At 42.8% G+C, this 22,682-nt stretch overlaps 1 protein-coding gene and 1 pseudogene across 1 annotated transcript in view; both read right to left on the bottom strand.

Annotated features, from left to right (window-relative positions):
- DMXL2 (Dmx like 2) overlaps positions 1-22,682 on the bottom strand; it is a 137,497-nt gene that overhangs the window by 43,873 nt on the left and 70,942 nt on the right. Inside the window, exons 15-22 of the mRNA XM_075530590.1 lie at positions 20,927-21,044; positions 18,074-18,193; positions 10,662-10,889; positions 8,862-10,538; positions 7,146-7,262; positions 3,429-3,598; positions 997-1,094; positions 164-329 (exon numbers count right to left, since the gene is read on the bottom strand). Coding sequence (XP_075386705.1) covers positions 164-329; positions 997-1,094; positions 3,429-3,598; positions 7,146-7,262; positions 8,862-10,538; positions 10,662-10,889; positions 18,074-18,193; positions 20,927-21,044 — 2,694 coding nt within the window. The remainder of the gene's footprint in view (positions 1-163; positions 330-996; positions 1,095-3,428; positions 3,599-7,145; positions 7,263-8,861; positions 10,539-10,661; positions 10,890-18,073; positions 18,194-20,926; positions 21,045-22,682) is intronic.
- LOC142426943 (U2 spliceosomal RNA) lies at positions 21,764-21,885 on the bottom strand (annotated as a pseudogene).

A 22,682-nucleotide genomic window follows, 5' to 3' on the forward strand; every position in this document is an offset into this window, starting at 1 on the left:
CTGTTTATGTATTTCCTATTTCATTTACCACAGTGCCATTGTTTAAAGTTTAGCAACCCCTGGGATAAGTTTTTGTCCTTAACAAACATATGAAACCCCCAAACAAAAAAAATATCTGGGTTTTCCATTTCTTAACAAATAATCCGTGTCTTCTCGCTTATACCTCTATGGCATCTTTCAATGAACCAGCTAACAGGAAAAACGCAGCTGACTGTTCAAAGCGCTGTTTCCCAAGTAGAGAAAAGGCGTTTTTCAAAGCGGCTTTGCGCCACCTATCTTCGTTAAAGTTGTGGCTGAAAAAGGTGGTCATTTTTTCATCGTGCTGCGACCTAGGAACCAGAGCACAAACATCCGTGGGTAAGCCAGAGTGACAAAAGTTTGAGTCTCATACAGAAGGTGTGAAAACAGATGACAAAATAAATTAGATATAGATCTACAAGACACTTCAGTAACCTCAGTGACAGGTGTTTCATATCACGCCTTTCTTTACATCTTTAATAAGGAGGGCCAGCATAATAATGCATTATGCAAAAAAAAAAAAAACACAAAACCAACCAACCAGAACAAACCCGCTGCTGCTGAGCTCATTCTGACTCACAGAGCCCTGTACGGCAAAGGAGAACCTTTCTTCTTTTCCAAAACAGCCTGAAGTTGAAAAGCTATCTTGCTCACTTTTTTAACAGATAAAGGCATCAAGGCACACAGAATTAAGCTACTCTGACTATGTGTAGACACTTAAATAATTTCACAAGCAGGGCATTTCTGATTCTCAGCACCATCTTTTGTCTATTCTAAGCAAATGCACGCTCCTCAAGTTGTTTCGGACTCCGAGCGCCCCTGGAGGGCAGGGCAAGTGCCCTGTGGATTTCTGAGTCGGGAACTCTTTACAGGAGTAAAGTCTCCCCCGTCTCCCATGGAGCAGCTGGTGGTTTCAACCTGCCAACCTCGTGGTTAGCAGCCCAGCACGTCGCCGTGCTCACTCCCGGTGCCGCTTACCGAAACAAACCCCACACCACTGCCTTCTTCTTCATGGAAAGGTAGAACAGTGCGGCATCCAAGGCGTCCTTGTTCCTCTGGAAAGCAGCTTTCGCAACCTGGGAGAACAGAGAACACCGCCACAAATTAACTACGTGGTGGAAGGATGACCTTCTGCTGCTCTTGAGGCTGACAGAAACGATGGCGATGGGGGGAAGCTGGCCCTGTGCCAGCATCTCCAATGGCCTGCAAGACAGGGTCTTCAAGACGATCACTCGCATGCTGACCGCTGCAATAAAAATAATGATAGTAGTTGGCATGTATTGACCAGACGCCAGTCTAAGCACTTGCAGTGGATCTTGCTCGTCACCACATCCCATGCAGTGCTGATGTCTCCTTCCTTCACAGACGAGGAGGGTGCACCAAAGAACTTCACCTAACTGTCTACGGTCACGTAATAGAGGGTGAGAGAGACGGAGGACCACGTAATAAAACTGGGAAGTAAAGAAGGTAAAATACGTACCAGATGTGACCTTTCTCTTGAAAGTTCAACATATTACACGTCTCATTGTTTGTCAACGTTACAGTGCTCACTGCTATTGTATGTGATTGGACAATGGAAAATTCTCAGTTTTTCAGAACTTACAAATTTAGGGCTCAAGAAATTATAGGAAAAAAGTTTTAATGCACACATTAATTCTTTGTTTTCTTTTTAAAATCATTTTATTGAGGGCTCGTACAACTCTTATCACAATCCATGCATACATCCATTGTGTCAAGCACATTTGTACATTTGTTGCCCTCATCATTCTCAAAACATTTGCTTTCGACTTGAGCCCTTGGTATCAGCTCCTCATTTTTCCCTCCCTTCCTGCTTTCCCTCCCACACAAACCCTTTATAATTTATAAATTATTATTATTTTGTCATGTCTTACACTGTCCAAATCTCCCTTCACCCACTTTTCTCTTGTCTGTCCCCCAGGGAGGGGGTTATTTATAGGAACATCCTTCAGCACATAGTGAAAGGTGATGTATTTGTAAAAATTTCTATGAATTCTACATAAACCAATCAACGTAGTGTGAGTTTAAAAAGTAGTCAGTCAGCAACATGACTGCTCGTGATTGGATTGTTTGGGACATAACATCACCCAGACTGGATCTAATTTCTCAAAGATGCTGACTTTTTTTCTGAAGCTCGCTAGGTTGTGAAGCATACCAATATAAGACAAGTGACATTCCAGTAGCTCACACTGACTGACGGTGCAGCTCTGGGAGCTACAGACAGGATGGAAGAAAGGAGAAAGGATCCTAAAATTGCATCCTAAGAACAAAATAAAACTTGCCCCTTGGACTAGCTGGTCTCAATTCTTTTGTATTTCCCTTGCTGTTTTTTTTTTTTAATATTTCTCTGGCCTCCCTCACTTCACTTAGTGCTTCATACTTCCAGTCATTTGGGGGAGACTTTTAATCATATTAAGCTAAGGACTTGTATCATAAAACAGTCATGCACCACTCAACATCCACAGCACAGCTAGCACAACTCTAGTATCAACAGGTACTCTGTAACTGCTCATCTCTGCAACATAAGCCTTCAGCTGCCATTAACACATGATTGCCTTTCCTTCCTAAAAGGAATCTTCAGTGAGTGAAAACTGCCAGAAAACTAATTTTGAAAATAGTGTCTTAAAAAATAGCATGCTTCCCTGGGGGATGGGGGGGGTCAACAGAAAAGCAGGTGAAGGGAGACATTGGGCGGTGTAAGACATGAAAAAATAATAATTATTTATAAATTATCAAGGGTTCAAGAGGGAGAGAGGGAGAGTTGGGGAGGGAGGGGAGAAAATCAGGAGCTGATACCAAGAAAATGTTTTGAGAATGACAATGGCAACAAACGTACAAATGTGCTTGAGATAATGGATGGATGGATGGATGGACTGTGATAGGAGTTGCATGAGCCCCCGATACAATGATTTTTTTTAATATAGCATGCTTCACCTGCTGCTGCAGGTATGTTCTTGAAGTGCAAATAAATCAAAACTCAATTTGCTGAATGATATTTTAAGTCTGCCACTCATTAAACTCACCACAGTGTCTTTTTTATACAAATAATGATTTTTCTGTGGACCATAAATAACTTGCAAGAACTTGATTTTCTAATTTTAGATTTTTGTATTTTTTAAAAGCAGAACACACCTCCACCTGAGCGCAAGAAAGTACTTCACTCCTAGAGGTAGATGTTACAAAAGACAACCGGTACCCAACTGCAGAGCTTTATAGAGGGCAAGCGTTTGGAATTTTTTTTTTTTTAAACCCTCATAGTGCCAAGATGCATAAACTTACTCCCCCTGCAGCTGTCTGCTCTACTCGGGAAGATCGTTCTGTTTTCTGCTAATGAAACGCTTCTTTTTGTTTTTTTAAGAAAAAAACATCCTAACTCAATGAAGTCCAGTTACCTTTTCAATGCACCTTCGAAGAGTGTTGATATTCCTCACCCACCAACCTATTCCCATGGCTCTCAGCTCGGACCACTGAGGGTCCCCTCTCTGGATCGCGGGGATCATATTAATCAGCTCTTCCTCAGCTTCCGAGTGAAACGCCCAGGCAAAGTGGCATGTAGACACGCCTAAATTGAAAATATAAAACAACAGCCTTCAGCAGAACGGTGTGAACCTTATTTCTTCACATTGTTGTGTTTTCGTTCTAGGAAGAATTTTCCAGTAGAAAGAATAAAAAGAAGGTTGCTATTCAGGATTTTTACACAATAAGCGTCTGAATAAGAGACCACACAACTAAATTCTGTATTTTCTGCCCAAATAGATACAGTATGGTTTTTGTTGTTGTTTGTTTTTTCACAAAAAATACAGTGGCTAAAACGTAATCCTTGGAAAGAAAATATTTCGATATTGAGCCATTTTAATGCACTCACATCCAAGTACTGCTAACTCATCAATAGCAAAAGCTTCTTTGGTCAGGTCAATAGCACTGCAGTCAAGTCAAGACGCGTGCCTGGGTGTTTTCTACGTCTCCCTTGCTTGAGGACCAGATCCTTTACAACTCAAAGTGGAAAGCTTTCATTCTTCCCTCCGGCCTGGGAGCTCTGTAGCTATCACTCCACAAGCCACGGCCGTTTCGGAGAAGGTAGTCACAATTGGGAAACCCTTAGCACGCTGGAGTAAAGGGTTGGCAGGCCAGTGCTGTTAGCTGTCACGGAGTCAACTCTGAGTCGTGGCAACCCCATCTGTGCAGAACAGAACTGCTCCATGGGGTTTCCACTGCTGTGACCTTTCCGAAGCAGACTAGACCTTACTTCCAAGACACCTGCACCGTCAACCTATCAGCTAGCAGGGCAGAGCTCAACCATTGGCATTGCCAGGGACTCTGTAGCTGCCTAATACTGATGCTAAATGGAAAAATCTATTCACTGGGTTGGAGACTCACAGAGGCATCTAAGTTGTACTGGGAGACAATAAAAGGGACTTACTTATGAGAGGCTACCCCCCCCCCCCCAAAAAAGAAAACTCGGAATTTTTCCCTTCAGAATTTTTTTTCAAAGCTATGGATTTAAATTTTTTTTTGTTTAACAAAACAACCTTATCACCTTCAAAGTACTCTCCATTACATTTAATACACTTGTCAAATCTGTGATTCCATTCTTGGAAACAGTTTTCAAGCGCACCTCCTCTTCTTTTTCTTCACCTTTTCTATGTCATCAAATTGCTGTCCTTTCTTGTCCGTCTTAATTTGAAGAAACAAAAAGAAATTCCATGGAGCGAGGTCAGGTGAGTCAGGCGTGTGGGACAAGAGAGGCATGTAGTTTTGCCAAATACTGGAATGCTGAGATGGCTGCCTGAGCAGGTACATTGTCATGGTGGCAAAACCAGTCCCGTCTGCCACAAATCAGGCCTTTGTCACACAGTTACTCAATCTTTACAGAACCTCTAAATAGAAAGACTGATTAACAGTCTGACCTGGTGGAACAAACTCCCAATGCACTATCTCCCTCACATTAAAAAAAAAGAGAGCATCATCTTGATCTTTGATTTCACTTGATGTTTGCTTGCAGGGTTGTAAGAATAGCAACATGTCTCGTCACCAGCAATGTCCTTGGCAAAAAAAAAAAAAAAGTCTGGGTCGTTTCACATCTGTTCTTTCAAAGCAAAACATGTTTCTACTTGGCGCTCTTTTTCCTGGTCAGTCAGAACCCGAGGCATAAATTTCCCAGAAGCCTTTCTCATTCCCAAATCTTGCATTACAGTTCGCTGAGCCGAGCTCCAAGACAGTGCAGATAACTTCCCCACGTCTTCAATGGTCCATCATGAGCACAAGTGTACAAATTTTGTCGACATTTTCATACACTCTGGAAATTGATGGATATCCAGAATGAGGTTTGTCATCAATCGATATTTTACCTTTTTTGAAATGAAAAAAAGAACACTTGAGTTTTTCCCTCGCGCTGTCCTTGTAAGCTGTGTTCAACATCACAACAGTTGCTGTGGCATTTTTCTCGAGCAGGAAACAAAATTTCACAGCTGCATGCTGTTCTCTTAAATCTGCCATCACAGATTTAAGAGGTTCGAGGGAAACTGCTTTCATGAAGAAATTCACTGGATCAGAGAGAACCTTCCCAAGCAACGCCACTGGTGCACTGACTCAGAGCAAGTTGTTGATGCTCGGCTATCGGGGAAAATGCGTACTACCAAAGCTCCGCCCTGTGGAACTGTTTCCCATTTGTTTTCCAGGTACGCCGTAGTACACCATCAGACTTACAAGTACAGGTGGGTTTTTATCAATAACTTGGCTCGCAACGACGGTGCTCTAGTTGCTACTGTATAGAGTTGAGAATGGGGTCCTGGAAGCTTGTGAGAGGGTACCTGAGGTGAAATTACTGGTCTCGTCCTGTGTAAGGCAAAGGGTGAAGGGTGAGACGCTAACAGACCACATGCATCTCAGCCCCAGGAGACCAGAAGAACTAAATGGTGGCCGGCTTGCACTACCAACCTCTCTGAAGCGGATCGTATTAAGGCATTGGATAAGGTACTCTGACACAGCAACTTCACTGTATCAAAACTAAAGAGGAAGCCATCAGAAACACACACAAAGACTTCAGAGTGTTCATTCAAAGAGGGAAAAATACAACAGCACGGCCTCAGCGTTTCAAGAATAAAGGGTTCGGTAGAGGAAATATAGCGCAGACAGGACGCAATGCTAAGACAACCACTTGAAGTGTTCACAGCACTGAGGGGAAGGGGAAGGAGCCTCGGGTGAGAGGAACCATCTACCCCGACTGCTAGGCTGGGTCCTGCAACCGAAATGTGTGTGCACTAGGAAGCTGTGGCCAAGCGTTGGCTTCAAAAGAGACCTACTCTAATGAAAAGCACTCTGGATTGGGATTCTAATTCCAATTTTAATAGTGAGTAACCCTACAGCCTGTGGAAGCTCTCTGGTTTTGGTGTTTTCACCTACAAACAAAAGGGTTGGCACAAATCTTTGTCTCTAATCATGGTCTATGGCAGGGGCCACATGCAGCCCACCAAGGACATTTATCCGGCCCGCCAGGTGTTTTTGCCCTTTTTTGCTTTTTTACTTCAAAATAAGATATGTGCGTAGGAATTTGTTCATAGTTTTTATAAAAACTATGATCCGGCCCTCCAACGGTCTGAGGGACAGTGAGCCGGCCCCCTTTACAAAGTTTGAGGACCCCTGGTCGATGGTAATGTGCCGACGGTGTGCGAAACCACAGGACTGAAGTGGCACAGCGTCCGGGAACACAGGCCTTACTTGCTGCTGAATAATTTAGAACCTGGTGCGTGTATTAAACTAGACCCGCATCATAGCAGCGGATGAGCACATTTTATGACAGAGAAAACAAAACACCAGGCAGGAGAGAAAGTCGGTGTCACTTCATAAGGAGTCGCTGTGGGTTCACACCTCAGACACACCCTTTTTCTCCCTCAAGAGCTGCCTGCTTCTAGCTGAGTGCCCAGCTAGCTGAGGGACAGCCACAGACAGAGCAGAGGGGTACCACAGGAAGTGGGAAACGGAGACTGAGACCAGGAGGACGGGGAGGTCAGGGAGGCGTGCGTGGACAAGGATCTCACACACAAAAACGATTGGTCTCATGGCGCCAATGCGGGATCAGGGCTGCGCAGAGGCGCACGTGAGGGGAGTACCTTGATGAAGCAGCTGCACACGGTATAAAGGCGGCAGGGAGGTCAGCAGGCACGTGTGCAAGCGCATGGCCAGCAGGTACCTCAGGCCACACTCGTCCAGGGTGTCCCTTCCTGCGACTGAAGCAGAGCACATGTAAGGAGCGCAGAGAACCACACACCTAGGGAAGGTATCACCAAAGCCGCTTAGGAACAATAATTCATCTCAAAACGGAGAGGATTATGCTTAGTGTATTCCTTCATGTCTCATCTTTACCACAAAAATGAATTCTGAGAATTTCTAAAGGAAAGATGATTGGAGAAAATATAATTATTATGACAGGTTATATACTTACTCGTAACAAGTGAAACTTGGAAACCCAATAAAAACATGTTGACAACAGTGAGTCTGACACATTTTTCTGAAACATTTCTTCTATGAAGTTCAGTGTCATATTTAAAGACAAAAATATGGAACTAGAGTATAATACTTGGTATACAGTTAAGTGGGTAACGTTTTCTAGGCTGGCCGGCATAACTGGAAGATGGTCTGCCCACGTTTTGAGATTTTACTTCCCTTGGGTAACAAGCATTGCAAGGTTAAGAACAGTAACCCTGTGTAAGCTTGGCTCCGCGTACTTCTAAGTGCACTTTAGTCAACAGCAGATGAGGAGACTGTGGCGACTGCTGCCACACAGTGCAATGCAAAACAGGACCAGTGACCTCACACAAGCAGCACTCAAAACTGTTGGATTAACTAAACATTTTCTAAACTAAAAGATTTTCAATTTCCAAAGTTCAAAAATCACAGCTTCTCACCAGCTCTATAGCTTGAATCCCTCATTCATTTGACAAATTACCATGGCAGGCATGTTTCAGGTACAGGAAGGAGGACAGTGGATAAGAACAAGCCTCCACCCTCATGGAACTTCCATTTTTGGAATGCCTACTTTTTAATGTCCCATATTGAAACATTTTAACTATATTAAGTATGCAAAATGATTAAGTATCTTTTGGGGAGAATCTTGCTCTGGTACAAGACGTCATAATTAGGTGGGGGCATTTTTTTTCAGTCCTCAGTAACATAGTTAGAAAATGGGTCATGGGCAAACTCTCTAGTTATTTTAAAGTGTGAGAGAATCAGCGGAGGGTGTAGACCGGCAGGAAGCCGGCTGTGAGGAACTGTCTTTTCCCCACAGATCTGGAAGTTTCATGAAACCCGTAGGAGTACTCAGGCCAAGGATTTAGCCACATATGAAGTAAATTCCAAGCCCACCACTGGATGCCCGTGCGATCTTGAGAGTGCCGGAGAAGCAAAGGCTCGGGGTCCATGCACCTGTAGAACGAGACCTCACAGGTGTCCTCTGGCAGACCATCACAACAATGAGACCTGAGAAAGTACTGAAGGTGCCCGGGGCACCGCAGCTTTTCCCTCTCCCACAACAGTTATGGCATGAACGAAGAAGCGCTGGTCTCCTTCGCTAACGCCATCCTTCATAAACAGAACCATGACCTTCAGGTCGTGATTACGCACATACCGCAGATGCATAAAGCCGCAGGCGGGAGACATAGCCTGCTCCAGCCGCCGGACGTTCCGCAACAGTACCTGACTATTAAAGAGGCCATTTCCCACCCCAAGATGTAAAAGAAACATTGCAGTGCAGCATGTGAATCATTATATACATAAGACAACTGTTTCCTGGGATGAAAATGTCATGCGTGTCTCGTGAGGACAGTTACCTGAGTAACTCTTATCTCTGCTCTCATCAAGCTCGGTGCTGGTGGTAGCCACGGTGTCCGCCAGCGCTACCAGGAACATCTGTTCTAAACGGGTCAGGCCTGGTAGACTGGAGTGCATGAGGTGACTGGACAGGACCCTCGCATGCTCTTGGCCGAAGTAAGCTGGTCCGTACTGAGACAGATTTATGACTTTGGATTTGTTCTCTCTCTTTTCCGGCTCTAAATCAATGTCATCCGTTGTTACGGCCTGGATCTGGAACAGTTCTGAGTACTGATCCTCCGGTTGACTTCTGGCATGGTCTTCATAGCTCTGTGCCGTTTTCGTGCTTTCTTCCGCAATTCTGTAGCGTGTCTCCTGGTCTGCAGCGAGCAGCGCGTGTAGCGGGAGAGGAGGAATGGAATCGATCTCGGTATAATCTCGAGTGCCATCTTTCCCTATGGTCACCGTGTCCTTTGCTGTGCTGCCACTTACACTGATGGTTCGAGAAAGATGTCGCTTACTTCCTTCTCCCGCATCAGCATCTCTAACGATGGCAACTTCCCCTGCGATACATTTTACTAAGTGAGAGAGAATGGCTTTGGCCCTTCGGACTTTCCCTAAATCCATCAGCTCTAACAGCTGGGTTGGATGATACTGTGGGAGCGTGGGGGACAGCACATGGGCCGCCTCAAATAGGCCGCCATCTTGAACTACAGTTGGTGAACAGAACACATCATCAGCAATGGCCGTCCCTTCAACAACACTTTTCCTGGACAGCAGGCTAGTTTTAAAGGCAGCGTGGTCTTGCATTGGCGTCTCTTCTGCGTCAGGACTCTCAGCTTCAATGTCTCCAAACCTGACGATGTGCTTCCACTGTGCATATACATGCATTTCACAGTCCATGCCCACCACCAGAATCCCATCTCTTACCCAAGAGAGCGAGACAGGCAGGGAAGGTGTCCCATCAACAGACGACACCAAGTCTATGGATCTAAGAAGAACCCATCTTGACCTAACTCCTTGCTTGATACTGCCACCTAGTGGTAACGTAATGACAGCTACTCCATCCTTACTGTTGGTTTGCTCAGTCATAATTCCCGACAGCCTCCCATACATGAATATGTTAGCACCAACCCCCACTGTGAGAATGTGGGAGCCATCTTCTTTGGATACCCAGTCCAAATGTACTAGATGCTTTATATTGGGAAGAAGGTATCTATCCTTGCTCAAAAACGCATCCGATTTGCTGTAGACAAACAGATTGCTGTCCACACTGACCCTTGAATCAAGTACGCTCCCGACCTTAACCGAATCATCAAGATGAATTGTTTGTTCCAAGACCCATTCTGACCCTCCTGTGGATTCGCATTCAAATATGCAAACATGCATGGAAAATTCTTTGGAAACAAAACCATTTTGGTGGATAGGTTGCTTGTAAGCTACTGCAAGGCGGCCTGTGTAGGAGCAGCTAACAGCAACCGGTCTTCCCACGATGCTCACTGTACTGCTATTATCTTCTCCTTCGTCGTTCATCAAGGGCCATCTTCTCCAGTGGTACGTCTCGTTGGCATCACTTGCGCGTGGCGGGCGGGTCTCCAGACAGCATTTCCAGAAGCGCACTTTATTGTCCGAACAAGTTGTAACCACCAAGTAAGGCGCGAGACACACTGGGTAAATGGAAGAAGAACTCAGGTGGCCTTTAAAGAAAGATAAAGCAGAGAGTCACAAAAAGGGAGCCACGAAATAATATGCTAATCATCAAATCCCAGGGTGTGATTAATGCAAGGCCACCGTGAGCGGTGGCAGGATAGGTACGTCACCTGCTGACGGCGTTGCCCGTATCACTTCCACTCCTTCGGGGAGGTCGAGGGGTCGGCTGTATACCAGTCTCGAACTCAAAATAAGTTTGCTAGCCGTCTGCAGGTTGGCAATCGATGAAGAATGCGGCATGTGGCTCGAGCTAGTAGAGACTTCCGGGGAAGAATCCGCTGTCTTCTGTCCAGGGATGGTAAGCAAACTCTCTGAGGACACACCTTCGACAGCTTTGGCTTTGAAGACAAATTGTGAAAGGCATTATGCTAACCACTGCACACATCACCTTGCATTAGATTTCATGCATCAGTTTTTAAAGTATCTGGGTGACAGAATCCCCTCTTAGCTTTTCACTAATTGCCTCAATACACTTTTTTCTTTTGAACTATTTTCCTCTTTTTTAGCATCGCCAACTGAACCACAAGAAAACTTTCAGAGAAAACCATAACATGTAAGTGCTGGCAAGTTTCTTCCCTGACTCTCTCAATATTGAGAGTGGTCTTTTTCTTTCTTACTCGCTCTTTGTATTTTTATCTTTATATTCTTATTTTATCTTTGACTTTTTCTTTTGATGTTGTGTTTTATAGTTTCTATTGGGATTCTCAGTTTGTGAAGCACAGAAGCAGTGGATGCAGAGAAAATAAATGGTGCAGGGTGTGCAGGGTGTGTAGGGGATTGGAGGGGGGTTGCAGGGGTGGGAGGGAGGGAGAGTGAGAGGATTAGGGGAACAAACAATGAATGAGGGAGGGTTGGGGTAGGAGATGAGGTGTGTGAGGGGATTCGGGGAGTAAGCAATGAAGGCGGGAAAGGGGAGGGAGCACTAGAACCAATTACACAACTCATTTTAAAGGCGATTTAATCATGGGGGGTGTTCTAAAATTGATTGTGGCAATGAGTGTACAATTCTTGATATGATTGAATTATTGAATTGAATGATATAAATTTTTTAAAATTTTTAAACAACATGTAACTGCTGGAAAAAGTCCAGGGTTCTCAAGCTTAAAATTCACAATGTTCAGCTTGACCCAGCTTGTTAATAATGCAAAGCCTAGGTCTAGCCACAGAGACACTGATCCAGTTGATTTGGGGTACAGCCCAGATGTCTATATTGTTTTTAAGCAGTCCTGGTAATCCTGTAGCACATGGATCATGAATCAAGCTCTGAAAAATAACAATTTACCACCTCACTTAATAGGTGAAAAATTTCAACTTAGCTTAGTGACTTTCCTAAAAACATGCAGTTAGCTGGTGGCAAAGAAGACAGGAAAATACCAGCCTCTTAACTATCAAAGTATGCAAACAAGTTCATGATTTCAAGAATAAAAAAAAAATGAACTTCCACATAGTGCTCTTTATCTTCCCCCAAAGAAGGAACAGCTTCCACCTTAGAGCAATCTGAGCCGATCCCTCCACGTTTCTGTTACACCTCAAACACACATTGCATTGTATTTACTTACGGATCTTTCTCCTCCCACTAACCTATCAAGGCCATTCTCTCGCAATGTAAGAATGTCTAAGTCATGGCAAACTACAATAGCAATCCCTTTGAGCTTCTGGTGAGTGTGGGTCTGCCCTGTAACGGCAAGCCACTCAAGAAGTAAAGTGAAGACCTGGTACAATGGATGAAGACTACAAGCTTGACTCAGTACTCAGAAGACAGCAGTCCTAATGCGGTGCTATTATCAACCGGATATACTGCCGAGAGCAAGGCACCTCTCCACTCGGGTCCCTTCTCATCTGCAAAATAAAGTTGAGCTGCGTACGCTGTATCCCCCTGTAAACCAAATAATGTTCTCATATATATCTTAAATCCTGAAACGAAAACAAGAATAAGGGCCTGCATTTGAAACTTGCTCTTGTAACAAACAAGATTTGACACGTGGTCAAGTTGTTGTGATTGTTGTTAGGTGCCACTGAGTTAGCCCCATCTCATGGCAAGTGATCCTATGTCCAACAGAACAAAACACTCCCATCCCTGCGCTGTGCTCGGTCCTTGGTACGCCGAAGTCCATTTGTCAATCCATCTTACTGCGGGTCTTCCTTTCCGCCCAGGCTCTTTACCAAGCATGACGCTCTGCTCCTCATAATACGGTCCACAGTCCAGGAGACGGTGCCTCGTGATCCGCACTTTCAAGCTTTCTGCTTTACTTCCGCCAAGATAGAGTTGTCATTCTCCGTGGCATGTTCAGTGGTCTTCATCAACACCATAGTTCAAAGGCGTCAGCTCTTCTGCAGTCCTCCTGATTCACCGTCCAACTGTGCAGGCAGGCGAGGTGATTAAAACGGGCCCTCGTCCTCACTGCGATGCCTGTACTCTCTAACACTGCAAGTCATTTGTCCTCTAGGCTGCCGTTTCCGTGGGTGCTGGCTGTGATGCCTTCTATCATGTCTCTGTTTATCGTGATGCTACTTATTGGTTCTGCTGTAAAGACTTTTGTCTTTTTCATGTTGAGGTGTAATCCATACAGAAGGCTATATAGCCTTGGATCTTCATCAGTAGGTACTTCAAGTTGTCTTCACTTTCAGCAAGCAAAGTCGTATCATCTGCACATAAACTAAAAACAAAAACAAAAAAACTACTGCCGTTGAGTCAATTCCAACTCAATGAGACACTACAGGGCAGAGTAGAACTGTATCCTTGGATCTCCAAGGCTGTAAATCTTTACAGGAGCAGAAAGCCTCATTTTTCCTCCATAGAGTAGCAGGTGGATTTGAACTGCTGCCTTTGTAGTTAGCACCCCAACCAGTAACTCACTCTGCCACCAAGCGTCCATGGTCCTCCAACCCTGATGCTGTGTCCTTCTTCAGAGAACCCGGCTTCTCGGATGATTTGTTCGCACACAGATTGAATAAGTAAGGCGAAAGGACACAACCCTGACACGCATGTTTCCTGACACACGGCGTTCCCGTGTTCTGTCTGACAAACCTCCCGTAGGTCTCCACAGGTCCCACAGGAGCACAATGGAGTGTTTAGAAATGTGTACTCTTCACCATGCTAGCTACACAATTTTAGGCTCCACACGAACATCTCTGTACCGTCAGGAAGACACAGGTAAATGTTGTGTTATGCTCTACTTGGAACCAGGACCCTGATAACAACACCAATGCTATCCCTCATTGCATAGCCGCTTCTGAGACCAGACTGGATTTCTGGCAGCCCTGTTGGTGTGTACCTGTGACCCTTTCTAAATTATCTTCAGCAAAGATTTACTTGCTTGTGATAGTCATGATATTATTTGATCATTTCCACATTCTGTTGGATCAGCTTTCCTTGGAATGGGCACAAATATGGATCAAATCACTTAACTTTTTTCCATTAGTAATATGGGATTATATGGCTCTCACATATATATAACATGTGCTTCAAACATCTAAAAGGTCAATCAGTCATTCACTGCCACTGAGTTGATGCTGACTCCTAATGACCTTACAGAATGGGGTGGAATTGCCGCTGTGAGTCTCTGAGACTAACTTTTTTTTCTTTAATGGGAGTAGAAAGTCCCATTTTTCTCCCTTAGAGCAGCTGATGGTTTCAAACTGCTGGCCTTGCAGATCTCAGCCCCACGCTTAACCACTGTGCCACCAGGGAGGGCTCCTGTGAAGTCCTCACCATATAGTCAGTCTCCTTCACCATTAAATGTTAAGCCTATCTGCATCCTCCTCCAGGATATTCAGCCCAGTAATATATTCAAATATTCTCAGCTGTATATGGGGAGTCAGGACCTCAAACCAGTTTATTCCAGTTACACTCCCTGATGATTATTTGCATTCCCATCCCAGATACAGTGACTCGGAGTCTACATTTTAACAAAGTCCCCAGCTCTATAAGAATCTGTAAGAATCATACATCCAGAATCCCCTGGAGAGAACTGGTTGGGGATTACTCACAAAGGGGCCACACTGAAAGTCTGAAGGTGCAATGGGGTGGGGAGCACTGGACTGTTCCATCCCTGAGTGCAGGAAGAGCAATAGGGACCTGTAGGATGCTCGCCTTTCAGACACGAAAGCTGCAGACTCAAAGGGTGTAAGTGCCGTTAAGTAAGCAGGTCCCGGGAGATGGAACCCTGAAGGAAAAGGGGATTGGGCTGAGGGGTTACAACAGATCCTACCAGCTATTGAACAGAGAGATGTTCATTTATTCTGGGTCGGGATACCAGTTAGACTTGGAAAGATTTATATGGTCTCTCTCTCTCTCTCTCTCTCTCTCTCTCTCTCTCTCTCTCTCTCTCTCTCTCTCTCTCTCGTGTCTATCTATATGATAGGCAGGATAAGCAACCCCATGGAGAGAGTGACGGACCGATGGTTCCAGGGGCGTCATGGGAGCGGAGGAAGCAGGGGGAGGTGAGTGGTGACCAATAATGACAGGGATAGGGGAATAGCAAGGGTTACAAAATTGACCGGTGAGGAGGGTAGAGCATTCCTGCTCGGATTTGATCAATTGGAAAGTGTCTGAGAGGAATTACTGAGCAATAAATGATGGGTAAGCATGACAGTGGGGCAGGAGGAAAGAAAAAGAGGAAATAAGAGTAAAGCAAAAATTTACATATACGTTTTCAGATAGGTAAATATATAATTATATAAACATAGGTGTATTTGTCTGTATGTATATATATATATATATATATATATATATATATATATATGTAAATGCAATAAGGAAGCAGATGGACTTTGGACCTCTACTAAAATCTCACCTAAACACAAGAACGGTTTGTTCTACTAATGTGGCACTGTATGATGCTCACCTTTCCAACACAATCACTGAAGACAAAATGGGTGTATAAGCAAATGTGGTGGAGAAAACTGATGGTGCCCCGCTATTAAAAAAGATAGCACCTGGGGTCTTAAAGGCTTATAGTCAAACAAGCAGCCATTGAGCAGGGAAGGAACAAAGCCCACATGGAAGAAGCACACCAGCCTATGTGATCATGAGGTGCTTAAGGGATTAGTTATCAGAAAATCAAAAACAATCGAATTGATATGAAGGAGTGTATACAAAGTAAAGACCCAAAATCAACGGGCAAGACAACTGAACAGCCCCTTAGAAAGGGGCCGTGAGGTGGGGGGGGATGAGAAATTCAGGGTGTGGTATAGCACTGATGAAACACAGAACTATTCTCTGGTTCTTTAATATTTACCCCCCTTTATTGTCCCCCCCATTTACTATTAAGGCTTGTGTTTCACCTCATTAATACTGTTAGACCTACATATGTTCATGTGCGTAATTAAGATAGTTGAATGCGGGAATTGCAGGATGGATGATCCTTCAGAAACAGCAACAGAAAATAATAATAAAAAGAAGCAACGGGAGTAATGACTCCCTGAGGATATGAGAAGATAGGAGGTGCAGGGGGAGCTGACAGCAATGATGACTGCATAGCCCCACTCAAGGGGAGTGAAGAACAGACTCGCAGGTGAATGGATATAGTGGATGGTGCAAGATATGGCTGATACATACATACATATATATATAATGGAATAATAATAATATATAACAATAACAACAAGGGTTCCTGGGGGAGGCATGGGGAGGGTGGGGATAAAAGGGAGCAGCTATCAAAGAGTTCAAGGAGAGAGAAAATGTTTGGAAACTGCCTGCAGTAGCAATTGTCCAATGATGCTTCCTCTATGTGAGTTTTGGAATGTTAGGGTATCTGCAGAGCTCCCAATAAAATGATGGGTAAATACATAAAGTAAGTCCTCTGAGAAGCAGGAGGAAGGATCTCATTACCAGCAAGAGCCAGGGGTCGGGTGGGCCTGAGATCCCTGGGCAGTGACCCTCCTGGATCCAGAAGAGACCTGTGACATGAGTGGAGCAGCAGCAGCAGAACCAGGGGCCAGAACAGGGGTGGACTTCCCAGCCCACAGAGCAAGGAAAGCTGAGTGCTTTGGGGCAGGAGGCTGGCTGAGGGAGTGGGGTGCCTCTGGGCGCTGAATTAGGGGAGCTGGGTTGAATGTCTTCAGATGGAGGCTTAGAGCAGAGGGGTTGACCCCCCGGGCATTTACTAGCAGACCTGAAAGAACTTTGTAACATGTCCTGTAGACCAACTGAGCAGTTCTCCTGAGCAGTTCTCATTTGCATTACAATCGCTGGAGAACTTGTTAAAACACAGATTCATTCTGTCTGGGGTGGAAATGCAAATTCTCATCAGGTGGTTCAAAACAGAATAAAGTGGTTTGAAGCCCTGGACAAACTGTACCATGTTCTAAGTGCTGTGAATATTAGAACCACAGGTGACAAACTAGCAACTCTACCTGCCTTGCCTTTAGGGGAACAACAGGGAACCCTTGCCTCGGAAGCGGTGGGGGCAGATGGTATCACGGGATTCTTCTCTGTTCCGTCACACGGACCTGTTGCTTAGCTCTAAACATCTCCCCAGACCATGCCTGGCTCTGTGTCCAACTCTATAAACTCGTCTGTTCTCAGGTGGATGAGGAATTCTCCTCACAGGCCCTACATTTTTCTCAGACACCCAACTTCAAGAATCACCCCCAGAGACTTGGTAAGAATTTTTGAATTCCTACTTCCTCAAGAAGGTTAGGCACAAGGAGGCACAGACAACATTTCTCACAGATCACTAGTTTTTTCTAATGCCAGTCCATGTCCCAGTTAGAATTTCTGTAACTTCTACAGTTAAGTAATGATATGGATGGGATTGAAAGGAAACAAAATAGTTCCTATTATTCATTCACAATATTATATGCTAATTGTACAGAAAATCTGTATAACTAATTACCAGAAATAATAAAATCATTTTTACAACCCTAAAACATTTCACGAATTACTAAAGTAGATTCTGCTAGAAATGGCCATCTGTACAGTTCGTTTGAATAATGATCTCTTAGAAAGCCAACTTATCTCTTTAAAACTTCATTTAAAATAAAAAGGTCCCTTATCAATTTCTTTATTTCAAACTACAAATATATTAATTTACTAAGACATTAATCTAGAATGCATAACAAATCATTTTTTGAAATCATTTTTGTCAGTTATATCTCTTAATGGTCAAAAATTATGTTCAATTACATTTTTTGGTTCAATTACATTTTACTGAAAATCAAATCCCTTTTTCTTAGTGAAGTTAAAGCTAATGTACATTATATCGGTCATGCACAGAAAATTACAACATTAATTCTACGGACAGACTTCTTACAGACCCAACATCTAGGAAAAAGTCCCAATAAAAAGTAATTGAAAATCAATACCAATAAAATCGCTACAGCTTTATTTTTTCAAATTGCCTAATGTGCTCATCGATTGGTTTGTTTTTAAGATTGACCTGTTTGATGATTTGTGACTTTGGATTTAAAGTATGGCAGATGCATATCTAATTAGCCTTCATTTTAAAGAATTAGCCAACCTAAAGCACATTCAGTAAAACAGTCTTTTTCATGTATAAGCTGAAACACAGTTACTTACCAAAGCATGCTTGAACAGATTTAAGGTGAAGATGCCACATATGGAGAAGAGAGCGATTACTGCAGTCCTTTTCGATTACAACTAGAAAGAACTTTTCTGAAAAGGGCGGTGGGCGGTACCCTGTTGTTCAAAGGGAAAGGACACAGTTAGCATGCTTCTGGGGTGGGGGGTGCTTTTAAAAGCTAAAAGGACCTTTCGGAATACACAGGAGAAGGAAGGAAGCAGGAAACTTTCATGCCCAAATGAGGTAGCTTTATAGAGCTAATGTCAAAAGGGCATGAAAAAAACATGTACTGATTTAACATACGGCAATGCACCAGGGAATAGAAATGGATGCAGTGTACTGAAATGCACTGAGCAAATTAAAAAGAAACTGTGACTTTATTAAAATACCAAAATAGAGAGGGCACACAGGAAAGAAAGAGAAAGAAGACAAGGAAGAAGAGGAGAGGGAGAGAGCGAGAGCGAGAGCGAGAGCGAGAGAGAGAGAGAGAGAGAGAGAGAGAGAGACCCTCCGCAGATACACATGGACATAATTAGGGTGCTAAATGTTCATTTGGAAATTTGGCTACAAAAGGAAAGATTGAAATAACACTATCCTTCCTGCTTTTCTTATAGGAAAAGAGCATTTAAAAATTAAAATAGAATTTGTGGAGAAAGGGGCAGTAGTGGTAGAGATGAGAATTTTTAGAAATTTCATTAAATTTTAGGAAACATCATTACTTATGAGCAAAATTTTTTTCTGTAGACAATTATAGTCTTCATTTATGTGATCAACACCTACAAAGTACAACAAAAACTTTTCTTAAAAGTGAACCCTATAGAAACGTCGGTTGTGTAAGACATGAAAAAATAATAATTTATAAATAATCAAGGGAAGGAAGGCGGGGGAGGGAGGGAGGAGAAAAAAGGTGAGAAGCTGATACCAAGGGCTAAAATAGAAAGAAAATGTTCTGAGAATTATGTGCTTGAAACAACATACTTGAAACAACGGATGGATGAATGGATTGTGATAAGAGCTGTATGAGTCCCCAATAAAATGATTTCTTTTAAAAAAAGGAAACAAGAAATACAGAGAGGAAGTGAGATAAGTGATGATACATTGAGGAGATTGAAATTGGTTGAATTGAGTGAGAAAATGTATGAATTGCTGGGTGTAAACTATGATCTGCTTTGTATACTTTCATCTAATTAACAGTAAAAAATATTTTTTTAAAGTGAACTCTACAGTGGAAATTCATTAAAACTAAAAATATCCAAGCCCATTGCCATCAGAGATCCGATCAGACAGAGGAGAACTTCGGGTTTTCAAGGCTGCCAGTCTTTATGGACACAGAAGAGTACAGGCTTGTCTTTCTCCTATGGCACAGCTATTGAGCTTGAACTTCCGACCCTGCAGTAAGCAACCCAATGCACAACCCACAACACCGGGGCTCTGGACAGCTCATTAGCAGTGAACATTGGAAGAGCTCAAGTTGTGGTTTCTAAATCCCATTCTCCATTAAAAACAACAGCTTGAAAGGAAGATTTCATTCTTGCAAAGAATGTACAACATAAGCCCGAAATATCTTGTGTCTAAAAGCAACAAAGGTACCAATGAAAAACGTGACCTTGTGTCAAAAGGACTCAGCGCCGACTTGAAAAGGTCCTCACTAGCCATACGTAAGACTATGTGAGGTTAAAAAAAAAGATTGATAAGTGTTTGACTAGATACATTAAATTCCAAGAGCTACATGCGTACTTCTCCGTAGGGATACTATTACTCAGTAAAGAGATTCTTTTGAAAAATAGGTTAATAATTATACTCAAAAGAAAAAGAAAGTCTAACACAACAGCAAATTCATCAACAAGTAACTAGGCCACAAACATCTTACGCTGAACTTGGCAATTAAAGGGAAAGAATTAAGGATTTACCCTGCTTGTCCTAAAATAGTTCTGTATTTGAAAGTAACTAAACACCCCTGTTTGATACAGGAAGGTTTTTCTTTACAAATACTATTCATCCACAAAAGGGAAAGAAAAAATACTTTAGTGGAGAAAATTATGGGAAGGTAAGTTTAATGCACAAGTATGCTGGAGATTTCTAGAGTACTACGCAATGTAATAGTTTATACCCTGGTTCATCAATGATCAGTAGTAATTAACTAAAATGCTTTCAACTCTATGATAAAATCCACTGGTTTTTTGGAGGGAAGGTGGGGTAAAAAGGGGGAACTGATTTCAAAGATCTACACATAATCCCCTTCCTGAGGGACAGACAACAGAAAAGTGGGTAAAGGGAGATGCCGGACAGTGTGAGACATGGCAAAATAATAATAATTCATAAATTATCAAGGGTTCATGAGGGAGAGGGGAGCAGAGAGGGAGGGGGAAAATGGGGAGCTGATACCAAGGGCTCAAGTGGAGAGCAAATGTTTTGAGAATGATGAGGGAGGGCAACAGATGTACAAAAGTGCTTGACACAATGAATGGATATATGGATTGTGCTAAGAGTTGTACAATCCCCTAATAAAATGATTTTTTTAATCCACTGGTTCCTTTCAGATACCAAAGATAATTTACTACCATTCAAAATCATCTAACTGTTGGAGATGAATCATTAAAATTACTTTTTTAAAGCAAACTAGATTTCACAAGTGTAACTTCTGGGGAAAGGTATATGTTACCCATAAAACTGTCTTTCAAAATGCAAGTTGTACCCAAATGTCTTCTTCGGCTACAAGCAAGCAGAAACTTTCCCGGAAACTATAAAGGTTATGAGTTATGCAAACCCATCCTTAATGGCATTTGGGAGGCTTTGGCTGTCATTCTTAGGATGAGAGCAAAGCAAATGCAAGACTTGTTTGAAAGTACCTTGTGATGGCTGAAAAAATACTTCCGTGTCCTTTTCCTGCGCATTTCCCTTAGGCTGCTTATAGCCTATGATGAAATCTTCTTGGAACACATGAAGCAGCTGTGTATTTGAGCCACACTACATTAAAAAAAAAAAAAAACAAGAAGAGTTTTACTTTCGAAACTCCCTGCCTTCTACTAGCAACCTCTCCAAGAAAGGAAAAATCTTTTTTTTCTGGCAATTTCTATTCTTTACCAATTAACAAATTAGAAAAGAAAATAAGATACAAAACATAGTTAAATATGAGGTGTCAACTAAGTCCACATGAGAAGCACACCAGCCTGTGTGATCCAAGAAGTGTAAATAATCAAACCCAAACGTGCATGAGGGAATTGTTTCAGAGCTTATGCTGTGAACACCTGGTTTATAGCAGGCGATGGATGGCAATGGAAGCTGTCGCTCGTTTGCAGGGTCCATGTATGAATTAAGCCTCTGAGAATCCCCTCTGACCAGAGTTGAGGGACTTGAATAGCCTTGGTATCAGACAGAGAGCATTGTAAAGTCAATTATAGGTTAAAGATGAAATATCATCATTTGATCTCCCTTCTGACCCATTTTAAAGTTGTTTTCAGTTTGAAAAGGGTGGGGAGGGGGGTTACATGTGGATGAAGCCTCTGGTGAATCCCCTCTGACCACAGAACAGGCATATGACCAGCCTTGCTCACATGCAGAGAGCATCGGAAAGTCGATTACTGCACATGCAGCTAGGGTAAAATTTAACACACTATCATTTCATCTTGCTTTTGATCCATTTTAAATTTCTTCTAGCTTTTAATATTTTCTGTTTCTTTTTCTATTGGGGGTTATCTCTGCTTTACTTTGTTATTGATGTTAGTTTTCTGGCTTTGTTTTGTGCTTTTTTTTAAACTGATAAGAACAGATACTGCACTTGATCTTAGCCAAAAGGCTGAGAAGCGATATGTGCTTTTTTTAAAAAAATGCTTTTCCGTATGTGAAATCCAGATAGGCAAATCTAGAGAGTCAGAAACTGGATTAATGGTTTTTTAAGGGTATGGCAAGGGAAGCTGGGGGAAACGGAGCACTAATAATCAGTGTAAGAATAAAGAAAATGCTCTAAAATTGATTGTGTTGACGACTGTACAATTCTTCTTGTTGTGACTCAACCACTGCATTGTCTTGTATGTAAATTATATGCAAACAAAACTTTTAAAAAAAATACAAAATAAAACATAGCTACATAACCTGCACCACTTTGACCCAAAAAAAGCATCAGGTTATACGACCAGTTTGGGAGGGCCATGCCCAAAAAAAACCACCCCAGCTATGTAAGGCACATCAGTGCAGGACTCTTAATTTTTCAATTCCAGGTAAGGACCGAAACAAAGAAGAGTCTTCAAGAATCCTTCAATGGCCAGTGGGATAGTGCATCTCTGGAGACACAGAGTTACAAGTATACAACTAGAATTTCTAGGGAATTGGGGAGCCAGGACTGTCAGCTGCTACAGTGCACGATCATGTTTTTAGACCACACAAAAGAAAAGTGAAGACCATCATAAATGACTACTGAGAACCACAAGTCTTAGAAATTCAAAGAAGGGCTAGATCCAAATAAAGAGTGATTATGGAAATGTGTAGAGACAAATTAGATGTCTGCCATTGCATTGATTTTCAAGAAGGAGAAGCCGCATTCATGATCTTGACACTGAATGGTGAGTGAGAGAGAGAGAGAGAGAATATCTTTGAGAAAAATGAGCT

The sequence above is a fragment of the Tenrec ecaudatus genome, chromosome 14 (genome assembly GCF_050624435.1).
Source record: "Tenrec ecaudatus isolate mTenEca1 chromosome 14, mTenEca1.hap1, whole genome shotgun sequence".
Classification (NCBI taxonomy): Eukaryota; Metazoa; Chordata; class Mammalia; order Afrosoricida; family Tenrecidae; genus Tenrec; species Tenrec ecaudatus.